The 19384-nt window shown below is 42.4% G+C and overlaps 1 protein-coding gene across 1 annotated transcript in view; it reads left to right on the forward strand.

The window, feature by feature from the left end:
* Nucleotides 1–345: 345 nt before the first annotated feature.
* LOC126412521 (vascular endothelial growth factor receptor kdr-like) overlaps nt 346–19384 on the forward strand; it is an 864770-nt gene continuing 845731 nt past the window's right edge. The window contains exon 1 of the mRNA XM_050082152.1: nt 346–523. Coding sequence (XP_049938109.1) covers nt 427–523 — 97 coding nt within the window. The 5' untranslated portion in view covers nt 346–426. The remainder of the gene's footprint in view (nt 524–19384) is intronic.

Consider the following 19384-nt stretch of genomic DNA (forward strand, 5'->3'; position numbering starts at 1 on the left):
CAACACACCTCCCTAGTTCGCAGGAGGAGCGAAACTAGAGAATTGTACTGAATTATGATCGCGATCTTTTATTTATTAGTTGCTGTTATTACGTATGAATGCACACTAATAGATACTGCAGTACAGTTTTGCAGTTATTTTTATAATTAAAATCGACAGTACACTATAAACGCTAAGACACGACATGGGAGAGTACCAACAGAAGTCGACAGATCGAACAGAGCCCGAGATATTACGAGCTGTGAGGATAGTTGTCACTATCTAGAGTCACTGAACTCGTAGATAACAGAAATTACGGGTAGCATCGCTTCCCACCGAAACTCTTTGGCGCAGAGTGGTGGGGACACTTAAAAGACCGAATGAGACGTAAGCATGCATTCCACGGGGAAATTTGAATAGGAGTGGACGCTGTGACCAGCCTGTGAAATGGCCTTGTCAAAGCTCTTGCTGGCTGCCGTCGTAGTGACTGTTATCGCTATAGTCACATGTGTCGCTGTTGCTACCACCATACCTAACGTCACAGGTATTGTTAACTCATGTTATTGTAAACAACACACATTTTTAATAAACGCAAGTGTGCTGCAAAGCAAAGTCGTTCATTCTTACAAATCTAGTCGAATCTTTCCAATCGTGATTATATTTCTGTGTATGTATATACCTTACGAGCAGCTCGTTTATTTTGACACGTACTGGTACATAATGTATCAGAGATTTTCTTTACATTGAAGATGGAATTTTTCTCTCTCTAAATCTAATTCAGCTTCTCCAAGATTATGCAGTTCATTTAAAAGTTTTCAAGGTATCTGTTCCATGACATGTTCAGTCAGTGTTATCGTTTACTGGCGGAGTCCTGAGATAACCATACTGATTTTGTGTAAACTTCTTAATATCGTTCCCATCATGATCATTTACTTTTCTTTTCTATAATAATATTACTTTTGGAGCATGTCAACTGCATAGATTTTTTGCTTAACGATTTATGTTTCTTCTTCTTCTTCTTCGGTTATCAACCCACAGGTTGGTTGGCAGCAGCACGCCATTCCGTTCTTTTGTCAACTTTCTTCTTCATATCTGCATAGGTCTGGCACCCGATGTCATTTATTACTTGTTGAATGTAGCTTAATCTAGGTCGTCCTCGGCGCGTTCTTCCTTCAATGATTCCTTCCAATATTCTCTTAATGAAATTGTTATGCCGTAAAATGTGACCTATGAAGGTTATTCTTCTTTTCTGTATATTTCGCCAAAGAGATCTGTTTTCTTTCACTCTTCTGAGGACATCTTCGTTTGTAGCCTTGTCTCGCCAGCTGATTTTTTCCATTCTCCGGTAGCACCACATTTCGAATGCCTCTAATCTTCTCTTTTCTTCTTTTCCACTAGTCCAAGTTTCACATCCGTAAAGGGCTGTACTCCACACATAGGTTTTCATGACTCTCTTTCTTACGTCTAAACTAACATTTCTACTCGTCAGTAAGTTTCTTTTTCCATTGAATGCTATTTTGGCAAGTTGTATTCTGTTTTTAATGTCACTTTTGCTCCTTCCATCTGCTGTTATTTTGCTACCTAAGTAGTTAAATTCTGTAACCTGCCCTAGTTTCTCTCCCTTTATTGTTATTCGTATGGGTTCATTGTAGTTCAGGGCGCCACTCACCATCACTTTAGTCTTTTTCTTATTTATTTTCATTCCATACTGTTCTTTTAAGGTGTTTTCCATTTCATTGAGTGCGGCTTCTAAATCTTCTTTCCTTTCTGTAATTATGGCGATATCATCTGCATATCGCAACATATCTATTTTCATTCCGTTAAGTTTTATTCCTACTTCAATATTCTCTCTTATTTTGTCTATTGCTTCTTGGATATATGCGTTGAAAATTACTGGAGATAGTGGGCATCCCTGTCTCACTCCTTTCCTTATTCTTGCTGTTTCTTCTTTGTTTTCCTTCTTAACTAAGGCTGTTTCATTTTGGTATATTTTAAAGATTATCCTTCTATCATTATATTTCAGACCAGCCTTCTTCAGAATTCTAAACATTTCTGGCCATACAACATTGTCAAATGCCTTTTCGAGGTCTACGAAGGCTATAAATACTTGTTTGTTTTTGGAAATTTGTTTCTCAATTATTAGTCTTAAAGATAAGATTGCTTCCCTCGTCCCTACACCGCTTCTAAAACCGAATTGGTCTTCACTTAGAGTGCTATTCAATTGGTTTTCAACTCTTTTCAAAATTATTCTTATTAGAATTTATGTTTGTCGTCATTAAAAAGCACATATTGTTACGAATCATATTAATAACTTCTCATGTTAATTTTTGTGAGCAAATGAAGACCTGGGTGACAATCTGAGCAGTTCTTAGGTTGTTCGCAGATGATGCTGTAATTTACCGTCTAGTAAGGTCATCCGAAGACCAGTATCAGTTGCAAAGCGATTTAGAAAAGATTGCTGTATGGTGTGGCAGGTGTCAGTTGATGCTAAATAATGAAAAATGTGAGGTGATCCACATGAGTTCCAAAAGAAATCCGTTGGAATTCGATTACTCGATAAATAGTACAATTCTCAAGGCTGTCAATTCAACTAAGTACCCGGGTGTTAAAATTACGAACAACTTCAGTTGGAAAGACCATATAGATAATTTTGTGGGGAAGGTGAGCCAAAGGTTGCGTTTCATTGGCAGGACACTTAGAAGATGCAACAAGTCCACTAAAGAGACAGCTTACACTACACTCGTTCGTCCTCTGTTAGAATATTGCTGTGCGGTGTGGGATCCTTACCAGGTGGGATTGACGGAAGACATCGAAAGGGTGCAAAAAAGGGCAGCTCGTTTTGTATTATCACGTAATAGGGGAGAGAGTGTGGCAGATATGATACGCGAGTTGGGATGGAAGTCATTAAAGCAAAGACGTTTTTCGTCGCGGCGAGGTCTATTTACGAAATTTCAGTCACCAACATCCTCTTCCGAATGCGAAAATATTTTGTTGAGCCCAACCTACATAGGTAGGAATGATCATCAAAATAAAATAAGAGAAATTAGAGCTCGAACAGAAAGGTTTAGGTGTTCGTTTTTCCCGCGTGCTGTTCGGGAGTGGAATGGTAGAGAGATAGTATGATTGTGGTTCCATGAACCCTCTGCCAAGCACGTAAATGTGAATTTAGAGTAATAATGCAGATGTAGATGTAGACAGAACTCATGAAGCAGATTTTTTGTTGATAGTTCAGGAATAGCGCTTAGCCCTGGAGCGGTCGCGCGGAGCACTTCATACACATATAAAGGATAGCGATCTTCATGTTACCAAAGTAAACATGAATGAGCAAAATCACAGTTTCCTCTTAGTTTAAACAGCGATAAAAAAACTTACACTATACGAGCTAAATAAACAACCATAAAATAAACTTTCTTTGTATCACTCTGTTCATTACCGTTCAGCACCACCTTAGAGCTTTTCCTTCGAAAAATTAGTGGAGTTCTGGAAACTATTCTAATTACTCAAGCTAATCTTACTTACGATCAATCTGAGTTTGTCCTGGTTTCCGATTGGAGTATCCACCGCCACCTTGAAAAAATCTTGAAATTTTTCATACTTTTTTCGGTTTTCCTCCAATTTCTCAGAAACTAAGTTTTTAATTCAGAAGTAAGCCCATACATAAAATGTAGATCATTACATTCTAAATCGGTTAAGCACCAATACGTTTCAATTCTCTGAAGGGATACGGTAGAAGTGCTATGTCAAAACAAGGTAATCTCTCCAGGTTTTACCGAAAACATCCTTTTGTCTCCACAGTATCTAAGAAACGGTCTCATTTCAGCCGTAATGTCATGCAGTCAAAGTTGCAGACCATAGAACATGGTTTTCAGAAAGTCCAATGGAAAGAAAAAATCTGTACTTTTTAAATGTACACTCCCGAAGAGCTGCCGCGTCCGGTATAATGAGCCGCATCTAATAGTGTAGGTGAGCCGAGCCGTTGGTCATCCAGCCACGGCGCTCCTTCGTTTTAAACGTGTATTTTTGCATTATAAAAATATTATGGATTAGTGTGTAGAGGGTTTAGCTTACAAAAGCGTAAAGGGTCTAAAAGTTCTAATGTGCAAGCCGTAAAATATACCACTTTTGGCTCAAATTGAAAAAAAACTTTTTTATTCTATACCAATCCATACTTACAAAAAAAAGACCTACAATATTCCATCAATATTATAGCACTCTTCGCCATGTAGAACTACCCTGACTTACCACAGGGACGTGGTTGCATGTTGAACCTCACCTGTCCCAACTGGCAAGCCATGAGAACATATTCAATTGATTCAAAGCTTTTTGCTTAGATGATATAAGTAATGTGAAATTATAATCGCATTTCCCATTTATTCACAATTTTATTTCGTTTGCATATTCGTTGGAGGAAATGCACAAAGTCGTAACAGGCGGAAAACAGTCGTGACGAGAGTTTCTAGCTTCTCACCTGGCCCCATATAAATTTCTGAGATCTTTTTGACGAGCGTGTTTGTTGCAGTGTCCGTCTTTCTTGCTGCTCCATAAAACACCAGTTCCAAATAGCGTGACTGTCACCTACTTTGACAGTAGGAGTTTTTTGACTTTGATGTGACGTAGCAATGGAATGAATGTTACTTCAAAATGCTGCTTCGCGCTGACAGGACCAAATTGTGCTGAATTTCTTTGGGGCAGGTCGTTCTTAAGCTAGAAATAATGCAATACCGAGTTAAGTACTGCCTGACGTTTACGTTAATAGCAGTTCAGATTTTGAAGATCTTATAAATCACGTAACATTGACCAGTAAGGTTCCTTCACACAAACAGTCTGAAGTAGTCAGAAAATTTTTCGCACCCACAGCAGTTATCATGTTTCATGAATCTCGTTTTCTGAATAATCTACAAACCAGCTGTTGGAAGAAATGAAGATTTGTTTCATTTAAACTACAGTGGCACTGTTTCTACATGGTCCAGTCACATTAACGTGGCCACCCTTCGAAAGCCTGGATAACAACCTTTTGCAGCACGGACACTTTTGGAACGTGCAGGGTGTGATTCAGTGAGGTACTGGACGGTACCGATAGGGATGGAAAATGGAAATGAGCGTTTGGCGTCATCGGCCGGGAGGTCCCTTACGGGGGCAGGTCCGACCGCCTTGGTGCAGGTCTTGTTACATTTGGTGCCACATTGAGCCAGATGGGGATGGAACTGGTTCAAATGGCTCTGAGCACTATGGGACTCAACTGCTGAGGTCATTAGTCCCCTAGAACTTAGAACTAGTTAAACCTAACTAACCTAAGGACATCACAAACATCCATGCCCGAGGCAGGATTCGAACCTGCGACCGTAGCGGTCTTGCGGTTCCAGACTGCAGCGCCTTTAACCGCACGGCCACTTCGGCCGGCAGATGGGGATGAAATGATAATGAAGACAACACAACACCCAGTCCCTGAGCGAAGAAAATCCCCGACCCAGCTGGGAATCGAACCCGAGCCCCTTAGGACAGCAGTCCATCACGCTGACCATTCAGCTATCGGGGCGGACACTGATGGGGACGTGGAGTCACGTCGACTCCAGTGTCGTGGGCAGCTACCCTAGGTTTCTCGGTTGAAGATCCATGGCATGAACAGCACACAGGTTCTCGACTAGGTTTAAATTCTGAGAGTTTGGTGCCCATGGAAGTACGGTAAACTCATACGTTGCATTGCCCTGGTCAAAGATGCCCTCGTGCGAGTGAAAACAAATTGCATGAATGGGTAGATGTGGTGTTCAAGGATATATGCATACTTGTGTTGATCCATTGTCCCTTCCAATCGTTCAGAGAATGCCACGAATTATCATAACGTTCCCTCCTGGTTGCAGGGTGTTTTCTTTCAGATGTTTCACGCCGTACACTGCAATGCTCATCTGTCCGATGGAGCATACAACGTAATTTATTTGTAAAGGGCAACTATCGCCACTCAGCCGGCCGGTGAAGCCGAGCGGTTCTAGGCGCTACAGTCTGGAACCGCGCGACCGCTACGGTCGCAGGTTCGAATCCTGCCTCGGGCATGGATGTGTGTGATGTCCTTAGGCTAGTTAGGTTTAAGTAGTTCTAAGTTCTAGGGGACTGATGACCTCAGATGTTAAGTCCCATAGTGCTCAGAGTCATTTGAACCATTTTTTTTTTTATCGCCACTCAGTGGACGACCAGTTTCAGTTCAAAAATGGTTCAAATGGGACTTAACATCTGAGGTCATCAGTCCCGTAGGACTACTTAAACCTAACGAACCTAAGGACATCACACACATCCATGCTCGAGGCAGGATTCGAACGTGCGACCGTAGCGATAGCGCGGCTCCAGACTGAAGCACCTAGAACCGCTCGGCCACACTGGCCGGCCCAGTTGCAGTATTGGCGTGCAAGTTCCAGTCTTCGTCACCGATGAACACCAATCAACGTGGGTGCGTGCACCAGGCGCATGCTGCGGAGACTCTCACGAAGCAGTGTTCGCTTAACGGCCTTTGAGGAGACACTGTTGGTGGGCCCTTGGTTCACCTGGCCGATCAATTTCTCAGTTGCGCGCCTATTCGCTCGTACACATTTTCGCAGCCGTGATTACCCCTGTCTGCTGTTTTCCTATAAGACATTCCTAACTGTCTGTTTCGCATGGACTGTTTCATAAAACTGTTCCTGCATTTCCTCGGAGTGTATTTGTGTTCACCTAACTGTTTTGTTTGTCGTCTCTCGGTCGTCAGAATTGCCGCATGTGTTTCGGGCCTGGCTCACTGCCGAAGCAAGTCCGTCGTCTGTGCGGCTGGTTTCTCAGATTTGAAACTAGCTGATTGTCAGACTGCCGCGATGTTTCATAGAACCGCCGTGCTTTTGTGCCATAAATATTTTCTTTCTAAGTGATTGATTACTGCAGAAAAATATTTAGTAAGGTATTCTTCTACTTTTGCGTGTGCCTTTGTCCTGCATCGACACAGCGTCGAACGGTCATTAACGGGCTTTACACGATTAATTTAAAGGGTGGCGGGTGCCCTCCCTTTCACCAACCCGTTCACGTGCGTGGGGAGCTCTGCTAACACAGGCACTACTATGCATAACATAGATGGTCTGACAATATCTGAGGTGCAGGGCAAAATTTATTGAGTTAGGAGCACATATTCAACTGAATTACGGAGAGTACAAGCAAGTGTAATTCTAGCTGTGGTAATGCTCTCGTCCACAGGACTAAAATCCCATCGTTCGAGTTGGCCAACTCTTTGTTAAGGAATATTGTTGACAGGAGGGAAGGCTATACAAATTCCAGAAGCTGCATTCTTTATTCATATATTTAAAACGTCGCTGCAGTGCTCCCCATTCACATACGTTAGAATATTGAAATATTGCCACTGTATAGATCTATCTTCAAGAGAGTAATTTGCAAACCATTCTCTTCTTAATGCAGCCTGCTTCGAATAATTACTGTTGCTAATGTTAATAATTATTACTGTTAATGTTAATAATTATTGTGTTAATGAAAAAGCGTCATCGCCTGCTGAAACCGTGTCTTATAGCATGCTGAGTGTTCTCGATTGTAATGCACGCAATATGATACGTAATTTCAGTTCTGGTGACAGTGCTTCATGCATTACAGTACCTTTATTCCTTACCATATAATTAACTCTATTTAGAAGAAACGTGAACGGTTCTAGTGATATTCTAAGATTATTAAAAGAACTTCTTGAATCTTCCGTTGTAAATTATTTCAGCAAGGATGTTGAGCAACCGAGTTGAGGTCTTTCCTTCATCCAATCACGAATCGAAACACGTTTCTTATTTTTTTTTCCTTATGTAGCGATTCCACTCAACAAGGTTTAACTCCATCACAACTCGTGTGATGTGCAGGTGCCAAAACTTTCATTTCAGGCACGACTCACGGACCCACAAAACGGCGAAACTGAAGTGTATACTGGTGTCGCCGTGTCTACAGTCATATATGAAACCACTTACGTGCAACTCATGCCACGCAACGAGTGGCGCAACCCAATGTCGTATTCTAAACTAGGCTTTACATTCTTGTTAATTGTAATTGCAACTGCACCCGCTGTTTGACGCGGGTCCCTTCTTGCTTGTTGCATAAATGTAGCTGACGTCTTTTGCTGTATTTGCCGTGGTTGACCACCTCCTCTCTTACTCTTATGGAAGAGTAAGACGGTGTGGCGACCTCTTCTGAATAGCACATTGCAAGGCATCCCAGATATGCTGAATAATGTTCATGTCTGGAGAGTTTACCGGCCAGCGAAAGTGTTTAAACTCAGAAGATTGTTCCTGGAGCCACTCTGTAGCAATTCTGGACGTGCGGGGTGTCACATTCTCCAGCTAGAATTGCCCCAGTCCGTCGGAATGCACAATGGACATGAATGGATGCAGGTGATCAGACAGGATGTTCACGTAGGCGTCACCTGTCAGTCGTATCTAGATGTATCAGGGCCCCCATATCACTCCAACTGCACACGCCCCACACCATCACAGAGCCTCCACCAGCTTGAACAGTCCCCTGCTGACATGCAGCGTCCGTGAATTCATGAGGTTGTCTCCGTACCCGTGCACATCCATCCGCTCGATACATTTCGATACGAGACTCGTCCGATCAGGCAACATGTTTCCAGTCCAGTCATCAACAGTCCATTGTCGGTGTTGACGACCCCAGGCGAGGCGTAAAAGCTTCATGTCGTGCAGTCATCAATTGCGAGAGCCCGTATCGATGATGTTTCGTTGAATGGTTCGCACGCTGACACTTGTTGATGACCCAGCACTGAAATCTGCAGCAGTTTGCGAAAGGGTTGCAATTCTGTCAAGCTGAACGATTCTCTTCAGTCGTCGTTGGTCCCGTTCTTGTAGGACCCTTTTCCGACTGCAGCGATGTCGGAGATTTGAAGTTTTGCCAGATTCCTGATATTCACGGTACACTCGTGAAGTGGTCGTACGGGAAAATCCCCCTTCATCGCTACCTCGGAGATGCTGTGTCCCATCGCTCGCACGCCGACTATGACACCACGTTCAAAATCACTTACATCTTGATAACCTGCCATTGAAGCAACAGTAAACGATCTAACAACTGCACCAAACATTAGTTGTCTTATATGGGCGTTGCCGCGCGGGGTAGACGTGCGGTCTAGGGCGTCTTCTCACGGTTCCCGCGGCTATCCCCCCTCGGAGGTTCGAATCCTCCCTCGGGCATGGGTGTGTGTGTTGTCCTTGCCGTAAGTTAGTTTAAGTTAGATTAAGTAGTGCGTAAGCCACTAGTGCGGATTTAAAACAAAGCATAGGCCAGTAGGTAGAGAAATACTGAATGAAACGCGTTTGGCTGTCACGAATGCAAGGCGTAAAGCCTTCAGCGACTACTGTGGCAGGATATTGTTGAAAGATCTCTCAAAAAATCGAAAGTAATTCTGGTCATACGTGAAGGCTGTTAGTTACAGCAAAGTTAATGTCTAGAGTGTAGACAGTCATGGATGAGCAGGAACTGACACTGAGGTTAGGAAAGGAAAAGCAAAATGCTAAACTCCGTTTTCAAATATTCCCTTAGAATGAAAAATCCAGGGATATGGCCCCAATTCAGTTATCACACCACTGCAAAGATGAGTGATACAGATATTACTGTCAGTGATGTTGAGAAATACGTGAAAAAAATCTTATCTTGTGGAACCAAACACGCGCTTTTCTCACAAGGGACCCTGAAAGCCATGGATCAAGGAACTCAGGGGAAGGCAGGATTTCTTGAATTCCAAAATGCATTTAACTCAGTACCACACATACACTTCTTATCGAAATTACGAAGATATGGGGTATTAAGCGAAATTTGTGAATGTTGTAGAAATAACTTCAGATGTGGCCCAGGGAAGTGTGTTGCGACACATTCTGCTCATGTTGTATAACATAATGATACAGTAATGATCTTGCTGACAAAGCTGCAGTTATTTATAATGAAGTAGTCTTTGAAAAACAGCTGCACAAATATTCAGTAGGATCTTAATAAGATTTAAGTGTCTTGCAAAGGTTACAGTTTGCTCTAAAATTTGTAGGTGTATGAAATGGAACGATCACATAGTTTCAGTCGTGGGTAAAGCAGGGTGGCAGACTTTAGTTCCCTGGTAGAATACGAGGGAAAATGCAGTCAGTCTACCAAGAAAATCCCTTTCAAAACTCTCGTACGACCCGTCATAGAATATTGCTCAATTGCGTGGGACTCATGAAAATGGACTGATACAGATATTGAACTTGTATAGACAAGAGAAGCACGAAAGGTCACAGGATTCTGAGAAGTGCTGCTTACAGATTTTCAAAGTTTCAGTGATGACTAAGAATATGCTCCAGCCCCCTGCATATCTCTCCCGCAGGGATCACGAGGAAGAGATCAAATTAATCATAGCGCGCATAGAGGCGTTTAAACAGTCATTCTTCCCATGCCCCATACGTGAATGGAAGGGAAAGAGACCGTAATAACTAGTATTAGGGAAAGTACCCTCTGCTATGCACTTAACAGTGGTTTGACACGTTGGATGTAGATGTAAATCCATGCATTGATGTATACAAAGTTTTGTTGTGAGATTAAAACACTTTATAATTACATTAAAATATTCTACGTATTTTATTGTTATTATTGCCTGGGCTCTGAGCACTATGGGACTTAACATCTGGGGTCATCAGTCCCCTAGAACTTAGAACTAATTAAACCTAACTAACCTAAGGACATCACAGACATCCATGCCCGAGGCAGGATTCGAACCTGCGACCGTAGCGGTCGCACGGATCCAGACTGAAGCGCCTAGAACCATATGGCCACTGCGGCCGGCTATTGTTATTATTATTAAAACCATAGGCATCTTTGGTACGTCAGAAACGTAGGTTCCTCGATTTATGTCTGATGAGCGCAGTAGAAAATAGTCCCCCCCCACCCCTTCACCCTTCACAGAACGAAACCTTAATCTGCAACTGAGACGTTCCACTTCAAATCGCTCCATACGCGTAGTACCAGATATTTAATGATTTTGACTGCTTCTAGTTTTTGTTACTCCGTCGTGTATTTAAAAACTGGATTTTCTGCACATTAAAGCGCAATACATTGCATCTTTTCATGTGCTGGGTCACCTGGAAGTCCCCGGACCAAGCGTCGATGTTCCGCAGGTGTTTCTGCATTTCGCTACTGATCTAACGTTGCGACTTGGCGTGTAATAAATACGACGGCGTCGATCGCGGAAAGCCTCGTGGATCTTCCTGCCTTATGTAGGTGAAAAATAGTTGTCCTGTAACGGTGGTTTCCATTCTTTCTGAGACCACTGCCTTTGAACGAAGTCATATAGAAACCTATACCCCCGACGAAGTTTAGTATCTACAAAATTTTAGACTGAAAAACTTGTTTGTACATTCCTACTTTAAAATTAAGGAAAATACATAATATTTCATTAACATTCAATACATAAAACTCAAATGTGTGCGTAGGTGTTGTATTAAACCAAGAAATAATAAGTCAGTGAGAATGTTGGTACCGATTATTTCTAACAATCTTTTTTGCATTCAATTTGTTCTCGACCAATATACATCACAAACCGTGTTCAGAGTTCAGTCGGTTCCTCGCTTTTATTTTCATTGTATTATAGGTGGAAATCCACTTTCACGCCTATAAATTGCGTCATATGGAATTAGCACTCGAGCCTTTTTTCTGATAATAAAGGATACTTGTCACCAACCTTTCTCCAAAACGTTGTTAGGCTTGTTTTTGGAAAATCTTTTGCCATTTTGTTGCATTCACGTGGTCCAAACAGTTCTGCTTTCACTTCAACTTCACTGTCTTAAGATATTCGCTTAAAACCTCTCCAGTCCATCAAAAAGTTTTTGATGGAATTTTTCTGATAAGTGCTGACCCATTTCCTTCGTGATCAGTATTTCTCATCGTTGTACTCGAGTATCTCTATCAGTCCTGGGAGCATCGACATGTCTTGAACTTGAACCCTGCGTTGATAAAGCTCCAATCTGCGAAGGAAACTGGCAAGTTGTCAAAATATTCACCACATTTCCTTGTAAGTCGTGCTTATTGCTACAAAGAAATCGGCGAGATATTCCACTGTGGTAATACCTATATTATCTTTTATTGTGGCATGTAACTCTTTTCCTCCTTTTCAGCCCTCGCTCTTTCCAGAAACAAAGCAATTTACTGTTGAAGTTCGAGCGCTCTATGCAACAACTTGCCACGTTATGGTCATCGTTACATCTGCGTGGAACAAGAGCATTTACATTCAACAAATCAGGTGGTAGTGTATTCACTGCCAAAGATAAGGATGTGTAATGCACTGGCTGAACTTTGCATCTGAAGCAACTTCTTTCATCAGTGTATTGAACTCAGAGTAAACGCCCAACATGGAAGGTGCTCCGTCTGTAGATCAACTACCAGCTCCGACCAATGCATCTCATTTTCTTCAACAAAATCCTTCAATGATTGGAAAAATCTGCGCTGCGCGTACTAGTGCCCGGTGATACTTCTAGACCGTCGTCTTTTATATATTTAACATAGACTAGCAGCTGCGAACAAGATGCAGCATTGTTCGACTCATCTGCATGCGGTGCAAAAAATGACTTGATCTTATTTCGTTGAGTACCGTGCCCGAAGTGCCCATATACATGTCCTTGATACGACTTCAGTTTGTTGTTTACCTTTTCCAAGTGTTTCTCTTCTAAAACGTATCTAGTGAGTAAGACTTGGTGAGATCTTCTGTTGTGTTAGGTTTCCTGGCTTCAGCGATTCGTAGATCGATTCGGTATGGAACTTCAAGACCAGCTTCTGTTGACTGGAAAATGTAGCCTGGTGAACCCATGCATGAACTTTTCAGTGCAGCCTCTTTGTGTTTAAAGAATTCAATGTCTTTTCCAGTGGTCTTCTCATTTCCTTGGTTTCATACATTATACTGTTAGCACTGTATTGCACAATGGGCCTTTCCTTTAATTTTATCAACTGTAATGGCAAAAGCCCATGGCAGAAAACTTCTTTGTATGATCTTTTCTTTCCTGGTGGCATGGCTCCTGAGAGTAGGATGAATTGTCAAAAGTATGAAGACTTAAGAGCAAGACTCACTCCATAATGTATTTCTGAAAAATAGGTGTTGGGAAAATGTAACATTATTAATCAAGAGTACAACACTATGTTGATGCCTTGGGGGTTACGTCTGCAACTGATAGATAGATAGATAGATAGATAGATATTCAGCTATCATAGGCCCTGCAGACCACGCACTGCTTCCACAAACTGCCCCCATTCCTTCTTGTTTTGTGTCCAGTTCCTCCAGGTGTCTTCAATTCCCAGGGCTGCTGGGTCCTTCGCCAGCTCGTCCATCCAGCGCTGCCTTGGTCGTCCAATGGGGCATTTGGTGTTTGGTTCCCCACTAGTGCCATCTTCGCCCGTCTTCCATCGGGCATACGGGCTACATGGCCCACCCATTGTATTCTTTTGCTCTTTATCTTCTGTAGAACAGTTGGTTGTCGCATCAGAAGGTAGAGTTCCTCGTTTTTCCTCCTACTCCACTCTCCGTTATCTAAAACTGGTCCCTATATCTTCCTCATTAATCTTCTTTCAAATATTAATAGTTTTTCCCTTTCTCGCTTAGTCATGCTCCATGTTTCTGAACCGTACATTACTGCTGGCATGTCACTAGGTTGTAGATTTTCATCTTAGTGTTCACTGAGATCGATTTAGAGCCAAGCGTCTCTCTGAGGGAATGCATGCATTTCGTTCCCACTGCTATTCTCTCCTTGATGTCGATTTTAATGTTGTTGTCCGTGATAAACCAAGATCCCAAGTATTTGAACTGGTCTACTCTCTTGAACCTCTTGCTATCTATCTCAAGAAATTCTACCTGCTGTTGTCTTCTTCGTAATTGCATGAACTCTGTTTTGTCTCGATTTACTTGTGCCCTACCTTCTGTGCAGAATTGTCCATTTTCTGGTACATTTATTTCAACTCGTGCTTTGGTTCACTTAATAGTACTATGTCATCTGCATATGCAAGACAATTGAAGTTACCATCCATCTCTTCCCCAGCCCACTCCTGTTGCCTACACTCTTTTATTACTTTCTCTAACATGACATTGAACTGAACACATGAGAGAGCATCCCCTTGTCTGAGGCCTGTCTCAGTCTCGAATGTTTCTGATGTGGCTCCTCGGAAACGTACTGCTGCTTTTGACCCTTCCATACAAGCTTGCACCATTCTCACTAGTTTCTCGGGGATTCTGAAGTCCCGCATTGCATTGTGTAGGCTATTCCTGTGGATGCTGTCATATGCACGTTGAAAGTCGACGAACAGGCTGTAGATATCTTTATCATATTCCCAATGTTTTTTAAACAATTGTCTTAGTGGGAAAATGTGATCTATTGTCGATCTGTTTGGTCGAAAGCCAGCTTGGTACTCCTGTATGTTGTTCTCTATGAATGGTTGCAATTTTCTGAGGATAACGATGGACAGCACCTTATACGTTACATTCAACAAGCTGATTCCTCCGTAGTTACCGCATTCCATTTTGCTTCCCTTCTTGTATATTGGGCATATTAAGTCAATTTCCATTCTTCTGGCAGTGTCTCCTCCTCCCATATCAACTGGATCAGTTTATATATCTCTAAGTGTAAGCTCTCGCCTCCCTCCGTGGTTAGTTCTGTTGTTATACGGTCCTCCCCTGGGACTTTGTTGTTTCTGAGTCCTTTGATTGCGATTTTCACGTCTTCTTTACTAACTTCCCATTCCTCTTCATTTTTCCTTTCCACCACAGTGTTGCGGGTAATATCCCATCTTGGTCTGGGCGTTTCAACAGTTCTGAGAAGTAGTTTTTACATCTTCCTACAATTCTTTCCTTCTCATTTATCAAGTTCCCATTCTTATCTCGAATGAAAAAAGTTGGGCTCTGAAATCCACGTTTCCGATTTTTTATGTATTGGAAGAACGGCCTTGAGTTCTTGTTTTCGCCCTCTGCCTCAACTTGTTCTAGCAAACTGGTTAGATATATTCTCTTCTCTGATCTCAGGATTCGCTTTGTCTCCCTTCTGTTGTTGGTAAAATGTTCTCTTTTCTGCACATTCTCCCTGTCAGGTAACCACTTCTCTCATCTTCCTTCTCTTTTCTGTAGCCTTCTGGCATGTCTCGTTGAACCATTTCCTCTTCTTCTACCATGGACTTTATTTCTTTCCACCTTTCCTCCACGTCCTCCTGGTTCTAGGGTTTCTAGGACCTCAAAACGGTTTTTGATTTCTATGGCATATTGTTCTTTCATGGCAATTTTTTATAGTTTCTTAACATTCAAAGCAGGTTCTAGTGTCCCCTTCTTATGCATGTAGGTGAACATGAGTTTAAGCCTGCACACAATGAGGAAGTGGTCTGACGCACAGTCGGCTCCTCTATACGACCTGACGTCCATGACTCTATGGCTATAGCGCTGGTCCACCAAGATGTGATCTATTTGGTTGGTGGGTCTTCCGTCCAGAGAACACCATGGTCCCTTATGTATTCTCTTGTGTTCAAAGTAAGTCGAACTTACTCTCAGGTTCTTTGAGATAGCTAAGTTGATCATCCTCTGACCATTCTCATTGGTCTCATCATGCAAACTGTGCCTTCCTGTAGTTGGTACGTAGAATTCTTCTTTTCCTGCTTTTCCATTAAAATCTCCCAGCACTATCCTGATATTTCTAGTTGGTGTGCTCTCAATTGTTTGTTCTAGTCGGTCATAGAACTCTTCCTTTTCCTCATCTGTTTTATCCTCAGTTGTGGCCTGAACATTGATGAATGTGATGTCTGACACTTGGTTTCCAAGTACTATGTAGGATATTCTCTTGTTAACAGCTCTGAATTCCTTCACCGAATTTGCTGCTTTGTTGTCTATTACAAAACCAGTGCCGAATTTGTGTTTATCTACACATCCGCCGTAGAATAGTGTGTGTCCATCCTCTCTGTGAGTTCCCTCTCCTAGCCCTCTTGTCTCTTGTACCGCAACCGGGTTCAGTTTATATCGGTTAATTTCTGAGACCATAGTCTGGATGGTTCCTGGTCTATACAGGCTCTGAACATACCAAGATCCAAAATTAAAATTTCTAAATCGTGTGCCGTTTGTCCTTTGCAGTTTTCGTATTCCATTCTATCCATCCATGTCCGAGGCAAGTTTGTTTTTCGTAACAAAGAGTTTTTATAGTATTGGGTTGTTAGCCCAATGCCCAACCCTGCTCCTTTATCCGGGCTTGGGGCCGGCAGTGGCTCTTGCAAGGCAAATGACCCCAGGCGGAGTTCCTGCAACTGAAGTAATGAAATTTATATTTTCGCCGTACGCGATTCGCCACAGTTTATTATGAAGCACCTTTAGTAGCCTGAAGTTTACATGGTGTCCTAAGAGGAATGATCGATATTCAGGTAGATCATTTGAAGCAAAAAACTTCGTATGGGCAGACGCCCTGTTCCGAATGATTTCCGAAATAGAACACATTTAATGCACATTGTCATGCTTTTTCTGTATTGTTCAATACATTGTCAGGTTTACACATGTCCACATGCACAACAGTAACCATTAAAAATGTTTTGTATAAAGTATCAATGGAAAAATACATATTTTTGTCACATTCGCCTCTAAGCATTATCTACAGTCACATTCTTCGACAGCAGCAGGAGCTCTACCATTGCAGAAGCTGTAAACATACGCCATATCTTTCTGTTCTTCATTAGTGTAAATGTGTGGCATTTTAGCCAGCGCGTGTGCAAATACAGTTAACCGATTCTTCTCTCTGATACAGACCGAGTGAGGTGAATCAGTGGTTAGCCACTGGACTCACATTCGGGAGGACGACGGTTCAAACCCGCGTCCGACCATACGGATTTAGGTTTTCCGTGACTTTCCTAAATGACTCCAGGAGAATGCCAGGATGGTTCCTTTGAAATGGCACGGTCGATTTCCTTGTCACAATCCGAGCTTGGGCCCAGACTCTAAATAACCTCAATGTCGACGGGACGTTAAACCTAACCTTCCTTCCTTGCCTCTGAAATACCGTACTCTCCGTCCCTCACACTACTTCGCTCACAACCACCATGAACGATGTGTATTGAATGGGCAGAATCTAATGGCAGGAAGACACACTGAGCAAACAGACTGAAAGCTACGAGGTAGTTTGTACTAGAACAAAACGTCAAAAAAGGTTGCGTTAGTAAGACACGTATGTGCGCACCACTAGCCCAAAAACAAATGTGCAATAAACATGTTCTATCACGGAAATTATTCCGAATACGTATTTTTTCCGATTTGTAAGAGATTCTGATTCTTTCTTTTTCTTGTAATGGAAATATGTTCTGCAATATTCGATGTTTTTTAAATATAAGAGCGTGCTCTCTCAAGAACGAGTTTCTTCGATTTTGTGACTTCAGTCTGATTAAAAAACGAAAGATAAAACTCCTGCAAGTGGAACAACCAGCAAATATATTTGTGTCCAACCTTGTTACGAATACTTTTCTGTTTATTCTGAATTCGTCACGATTTCCGAGGGTGCGGTCAGGTAGGATCCTAAGAGCACAGATTATATTCTTGCTTATCACAAACGTGTTGCTGCGATCGAATATTTAAGTTTCATAAATTCAGCGGTCAAGACAAACATCGCACCACATTGCGAGTGACAATGAGCTTTGTGCAAAATAAAGAATGGGCACTGAGGTTATGGTGTCCGAAAGTGATCAGTACCATAATTTCCATATTTCACGCTTTACGTCTCACTAAATGATCATTTAAGGACAAAATATACAGGGTGAAAAGTATTTAAACCGACAAACTCTGGGAGGTTGTAGGGGACATCGAAACAAATATTTTTCCCTAATGTCATTTTTTCCTATGAGGAGTATTTAAACCAGTAGAGGAATATTTCTCTGGCGGCAAATTAATTAAACCAACACACACTTTTCCATTTTTTTATGACCAAGAGACAACACATTAACACAACCCAATTTCAGTTACAGTAGATTTTCAAAAATGCCTCCATTGACACGTAAACAAAGGTTACACCATCGGATCATGTTCTGTCTGACATGGGCAAAAACCCCAGGAGCATCCTGAATTGTTCCTGCTGCTGCTACTATCCGGGCAACCAGATCCTCTTCTAATGCAACAGGAGCTGCGGAAACAGGGTTGCGCATCTCTTCTCACACAAAAGTCCAGAGGGAACATATCTGGGAATCGAGCAGGCCATGGTACTGGACCACCTCTGCCAATCCACATTTCTGGGAACCGTCGGTCCGGGAATGGACGCACACGACGACTGAAATGTGCCGGCGCCCCGTCATGTTGGAACCATATGCGTTGTCTTGTAGGGAGCGGGACGTCTTACAGCAATTCTGGCAATGCTCTGGCGAGAAAATTGTAATATTGCCTGTCATTTAATGACCTAGGTAGCAGATACGGCCCAATTAAACAGTCCCCAACAACACCGACCCACACATTAACGAAGAACAGCACTTGTTGAGCGCTAGTAACTGTGGCATGTGGGTTATCCTCACTCCAGACATGCGAATTGTGCATGTTGAAGACTCCATCACGCCCGAACACTGCTTCATCGGTAAACAAGGTAAACAACACAGAGGATGGAAATGTAGGATATGCATTTCACACTGTTCCAGGTACCACTGCGAAAACTGTGCTCTAGGTGCATAATCAACTGGTTCCAGGTTGTGGACACGCTGTAAGTGAAATGCTCTCGAAGGACTGTTCTTACATTCGTCTGATTCGTCCGCATGTTACGTGCAATTGCACAATTGCTGGTTGAAGGATTCCGCTCCACATGCTGCAAGACAGCTTCCTCAAATTGCAGCGTTCTTACCGTGCAACGGCGTCCCTGTCCAGGTAATCTGCTAAATGACCCGGTCTCACGCAGACGTTAGTACACCGCAGCAAAGGTCGTATGCTGCGGAATACGGCAATTAGGATATTATTGTTGATAAACCCGCTGTGCAGCTCGTCCGTTGTGGTGCGCTACGTATTATGCACCAATCATATCAGTGTATTCACTCCAGGTGTATCGCTCCATTAGTAAACAGAGACAATGCACTACTACACTGGTGGACAGCAGTTGCCTACAACTGAAGAGCGTAATACGCCCTTTAACAACTGAAGATCGTAATACGGCCTCTAACAACAGAAGAGCGTAATACGGTCTCCACCGGTTTAAATAATCCTCATAGGAAAAAATGACATTAGGGAAAAATATTTGTTTTGATGTCCCCTACAACCTCCCAGAGTTTGTCGGTTTAAATACTTTTCACCCTGTAGGGAAGAGCCGGGCAAAGTGTCCAGGCTAAGGTATTCCCATTTTTTAAGCTGAAGAGCACTAGTCAGAAATGCATAGAAATTCGTAATTATAATCTGCTACTGTTAAAGTAT

The sequence above is a fragment of the Schistocerca serialis genome, chromosome 7 (genome assembly GCF_023864345.2).
Source record: "Schistocerca serialis cubense isolate TAMUIC-IGC-003099 chromosome 7, iqSchSeri2.2, whole genome shotgun sequence".
NCBI lineage: Eukaryota > Metazoa > Arthropoda > Insecta > Orthoptera > Acrididae > Schistocerca > Schistocerca serialis.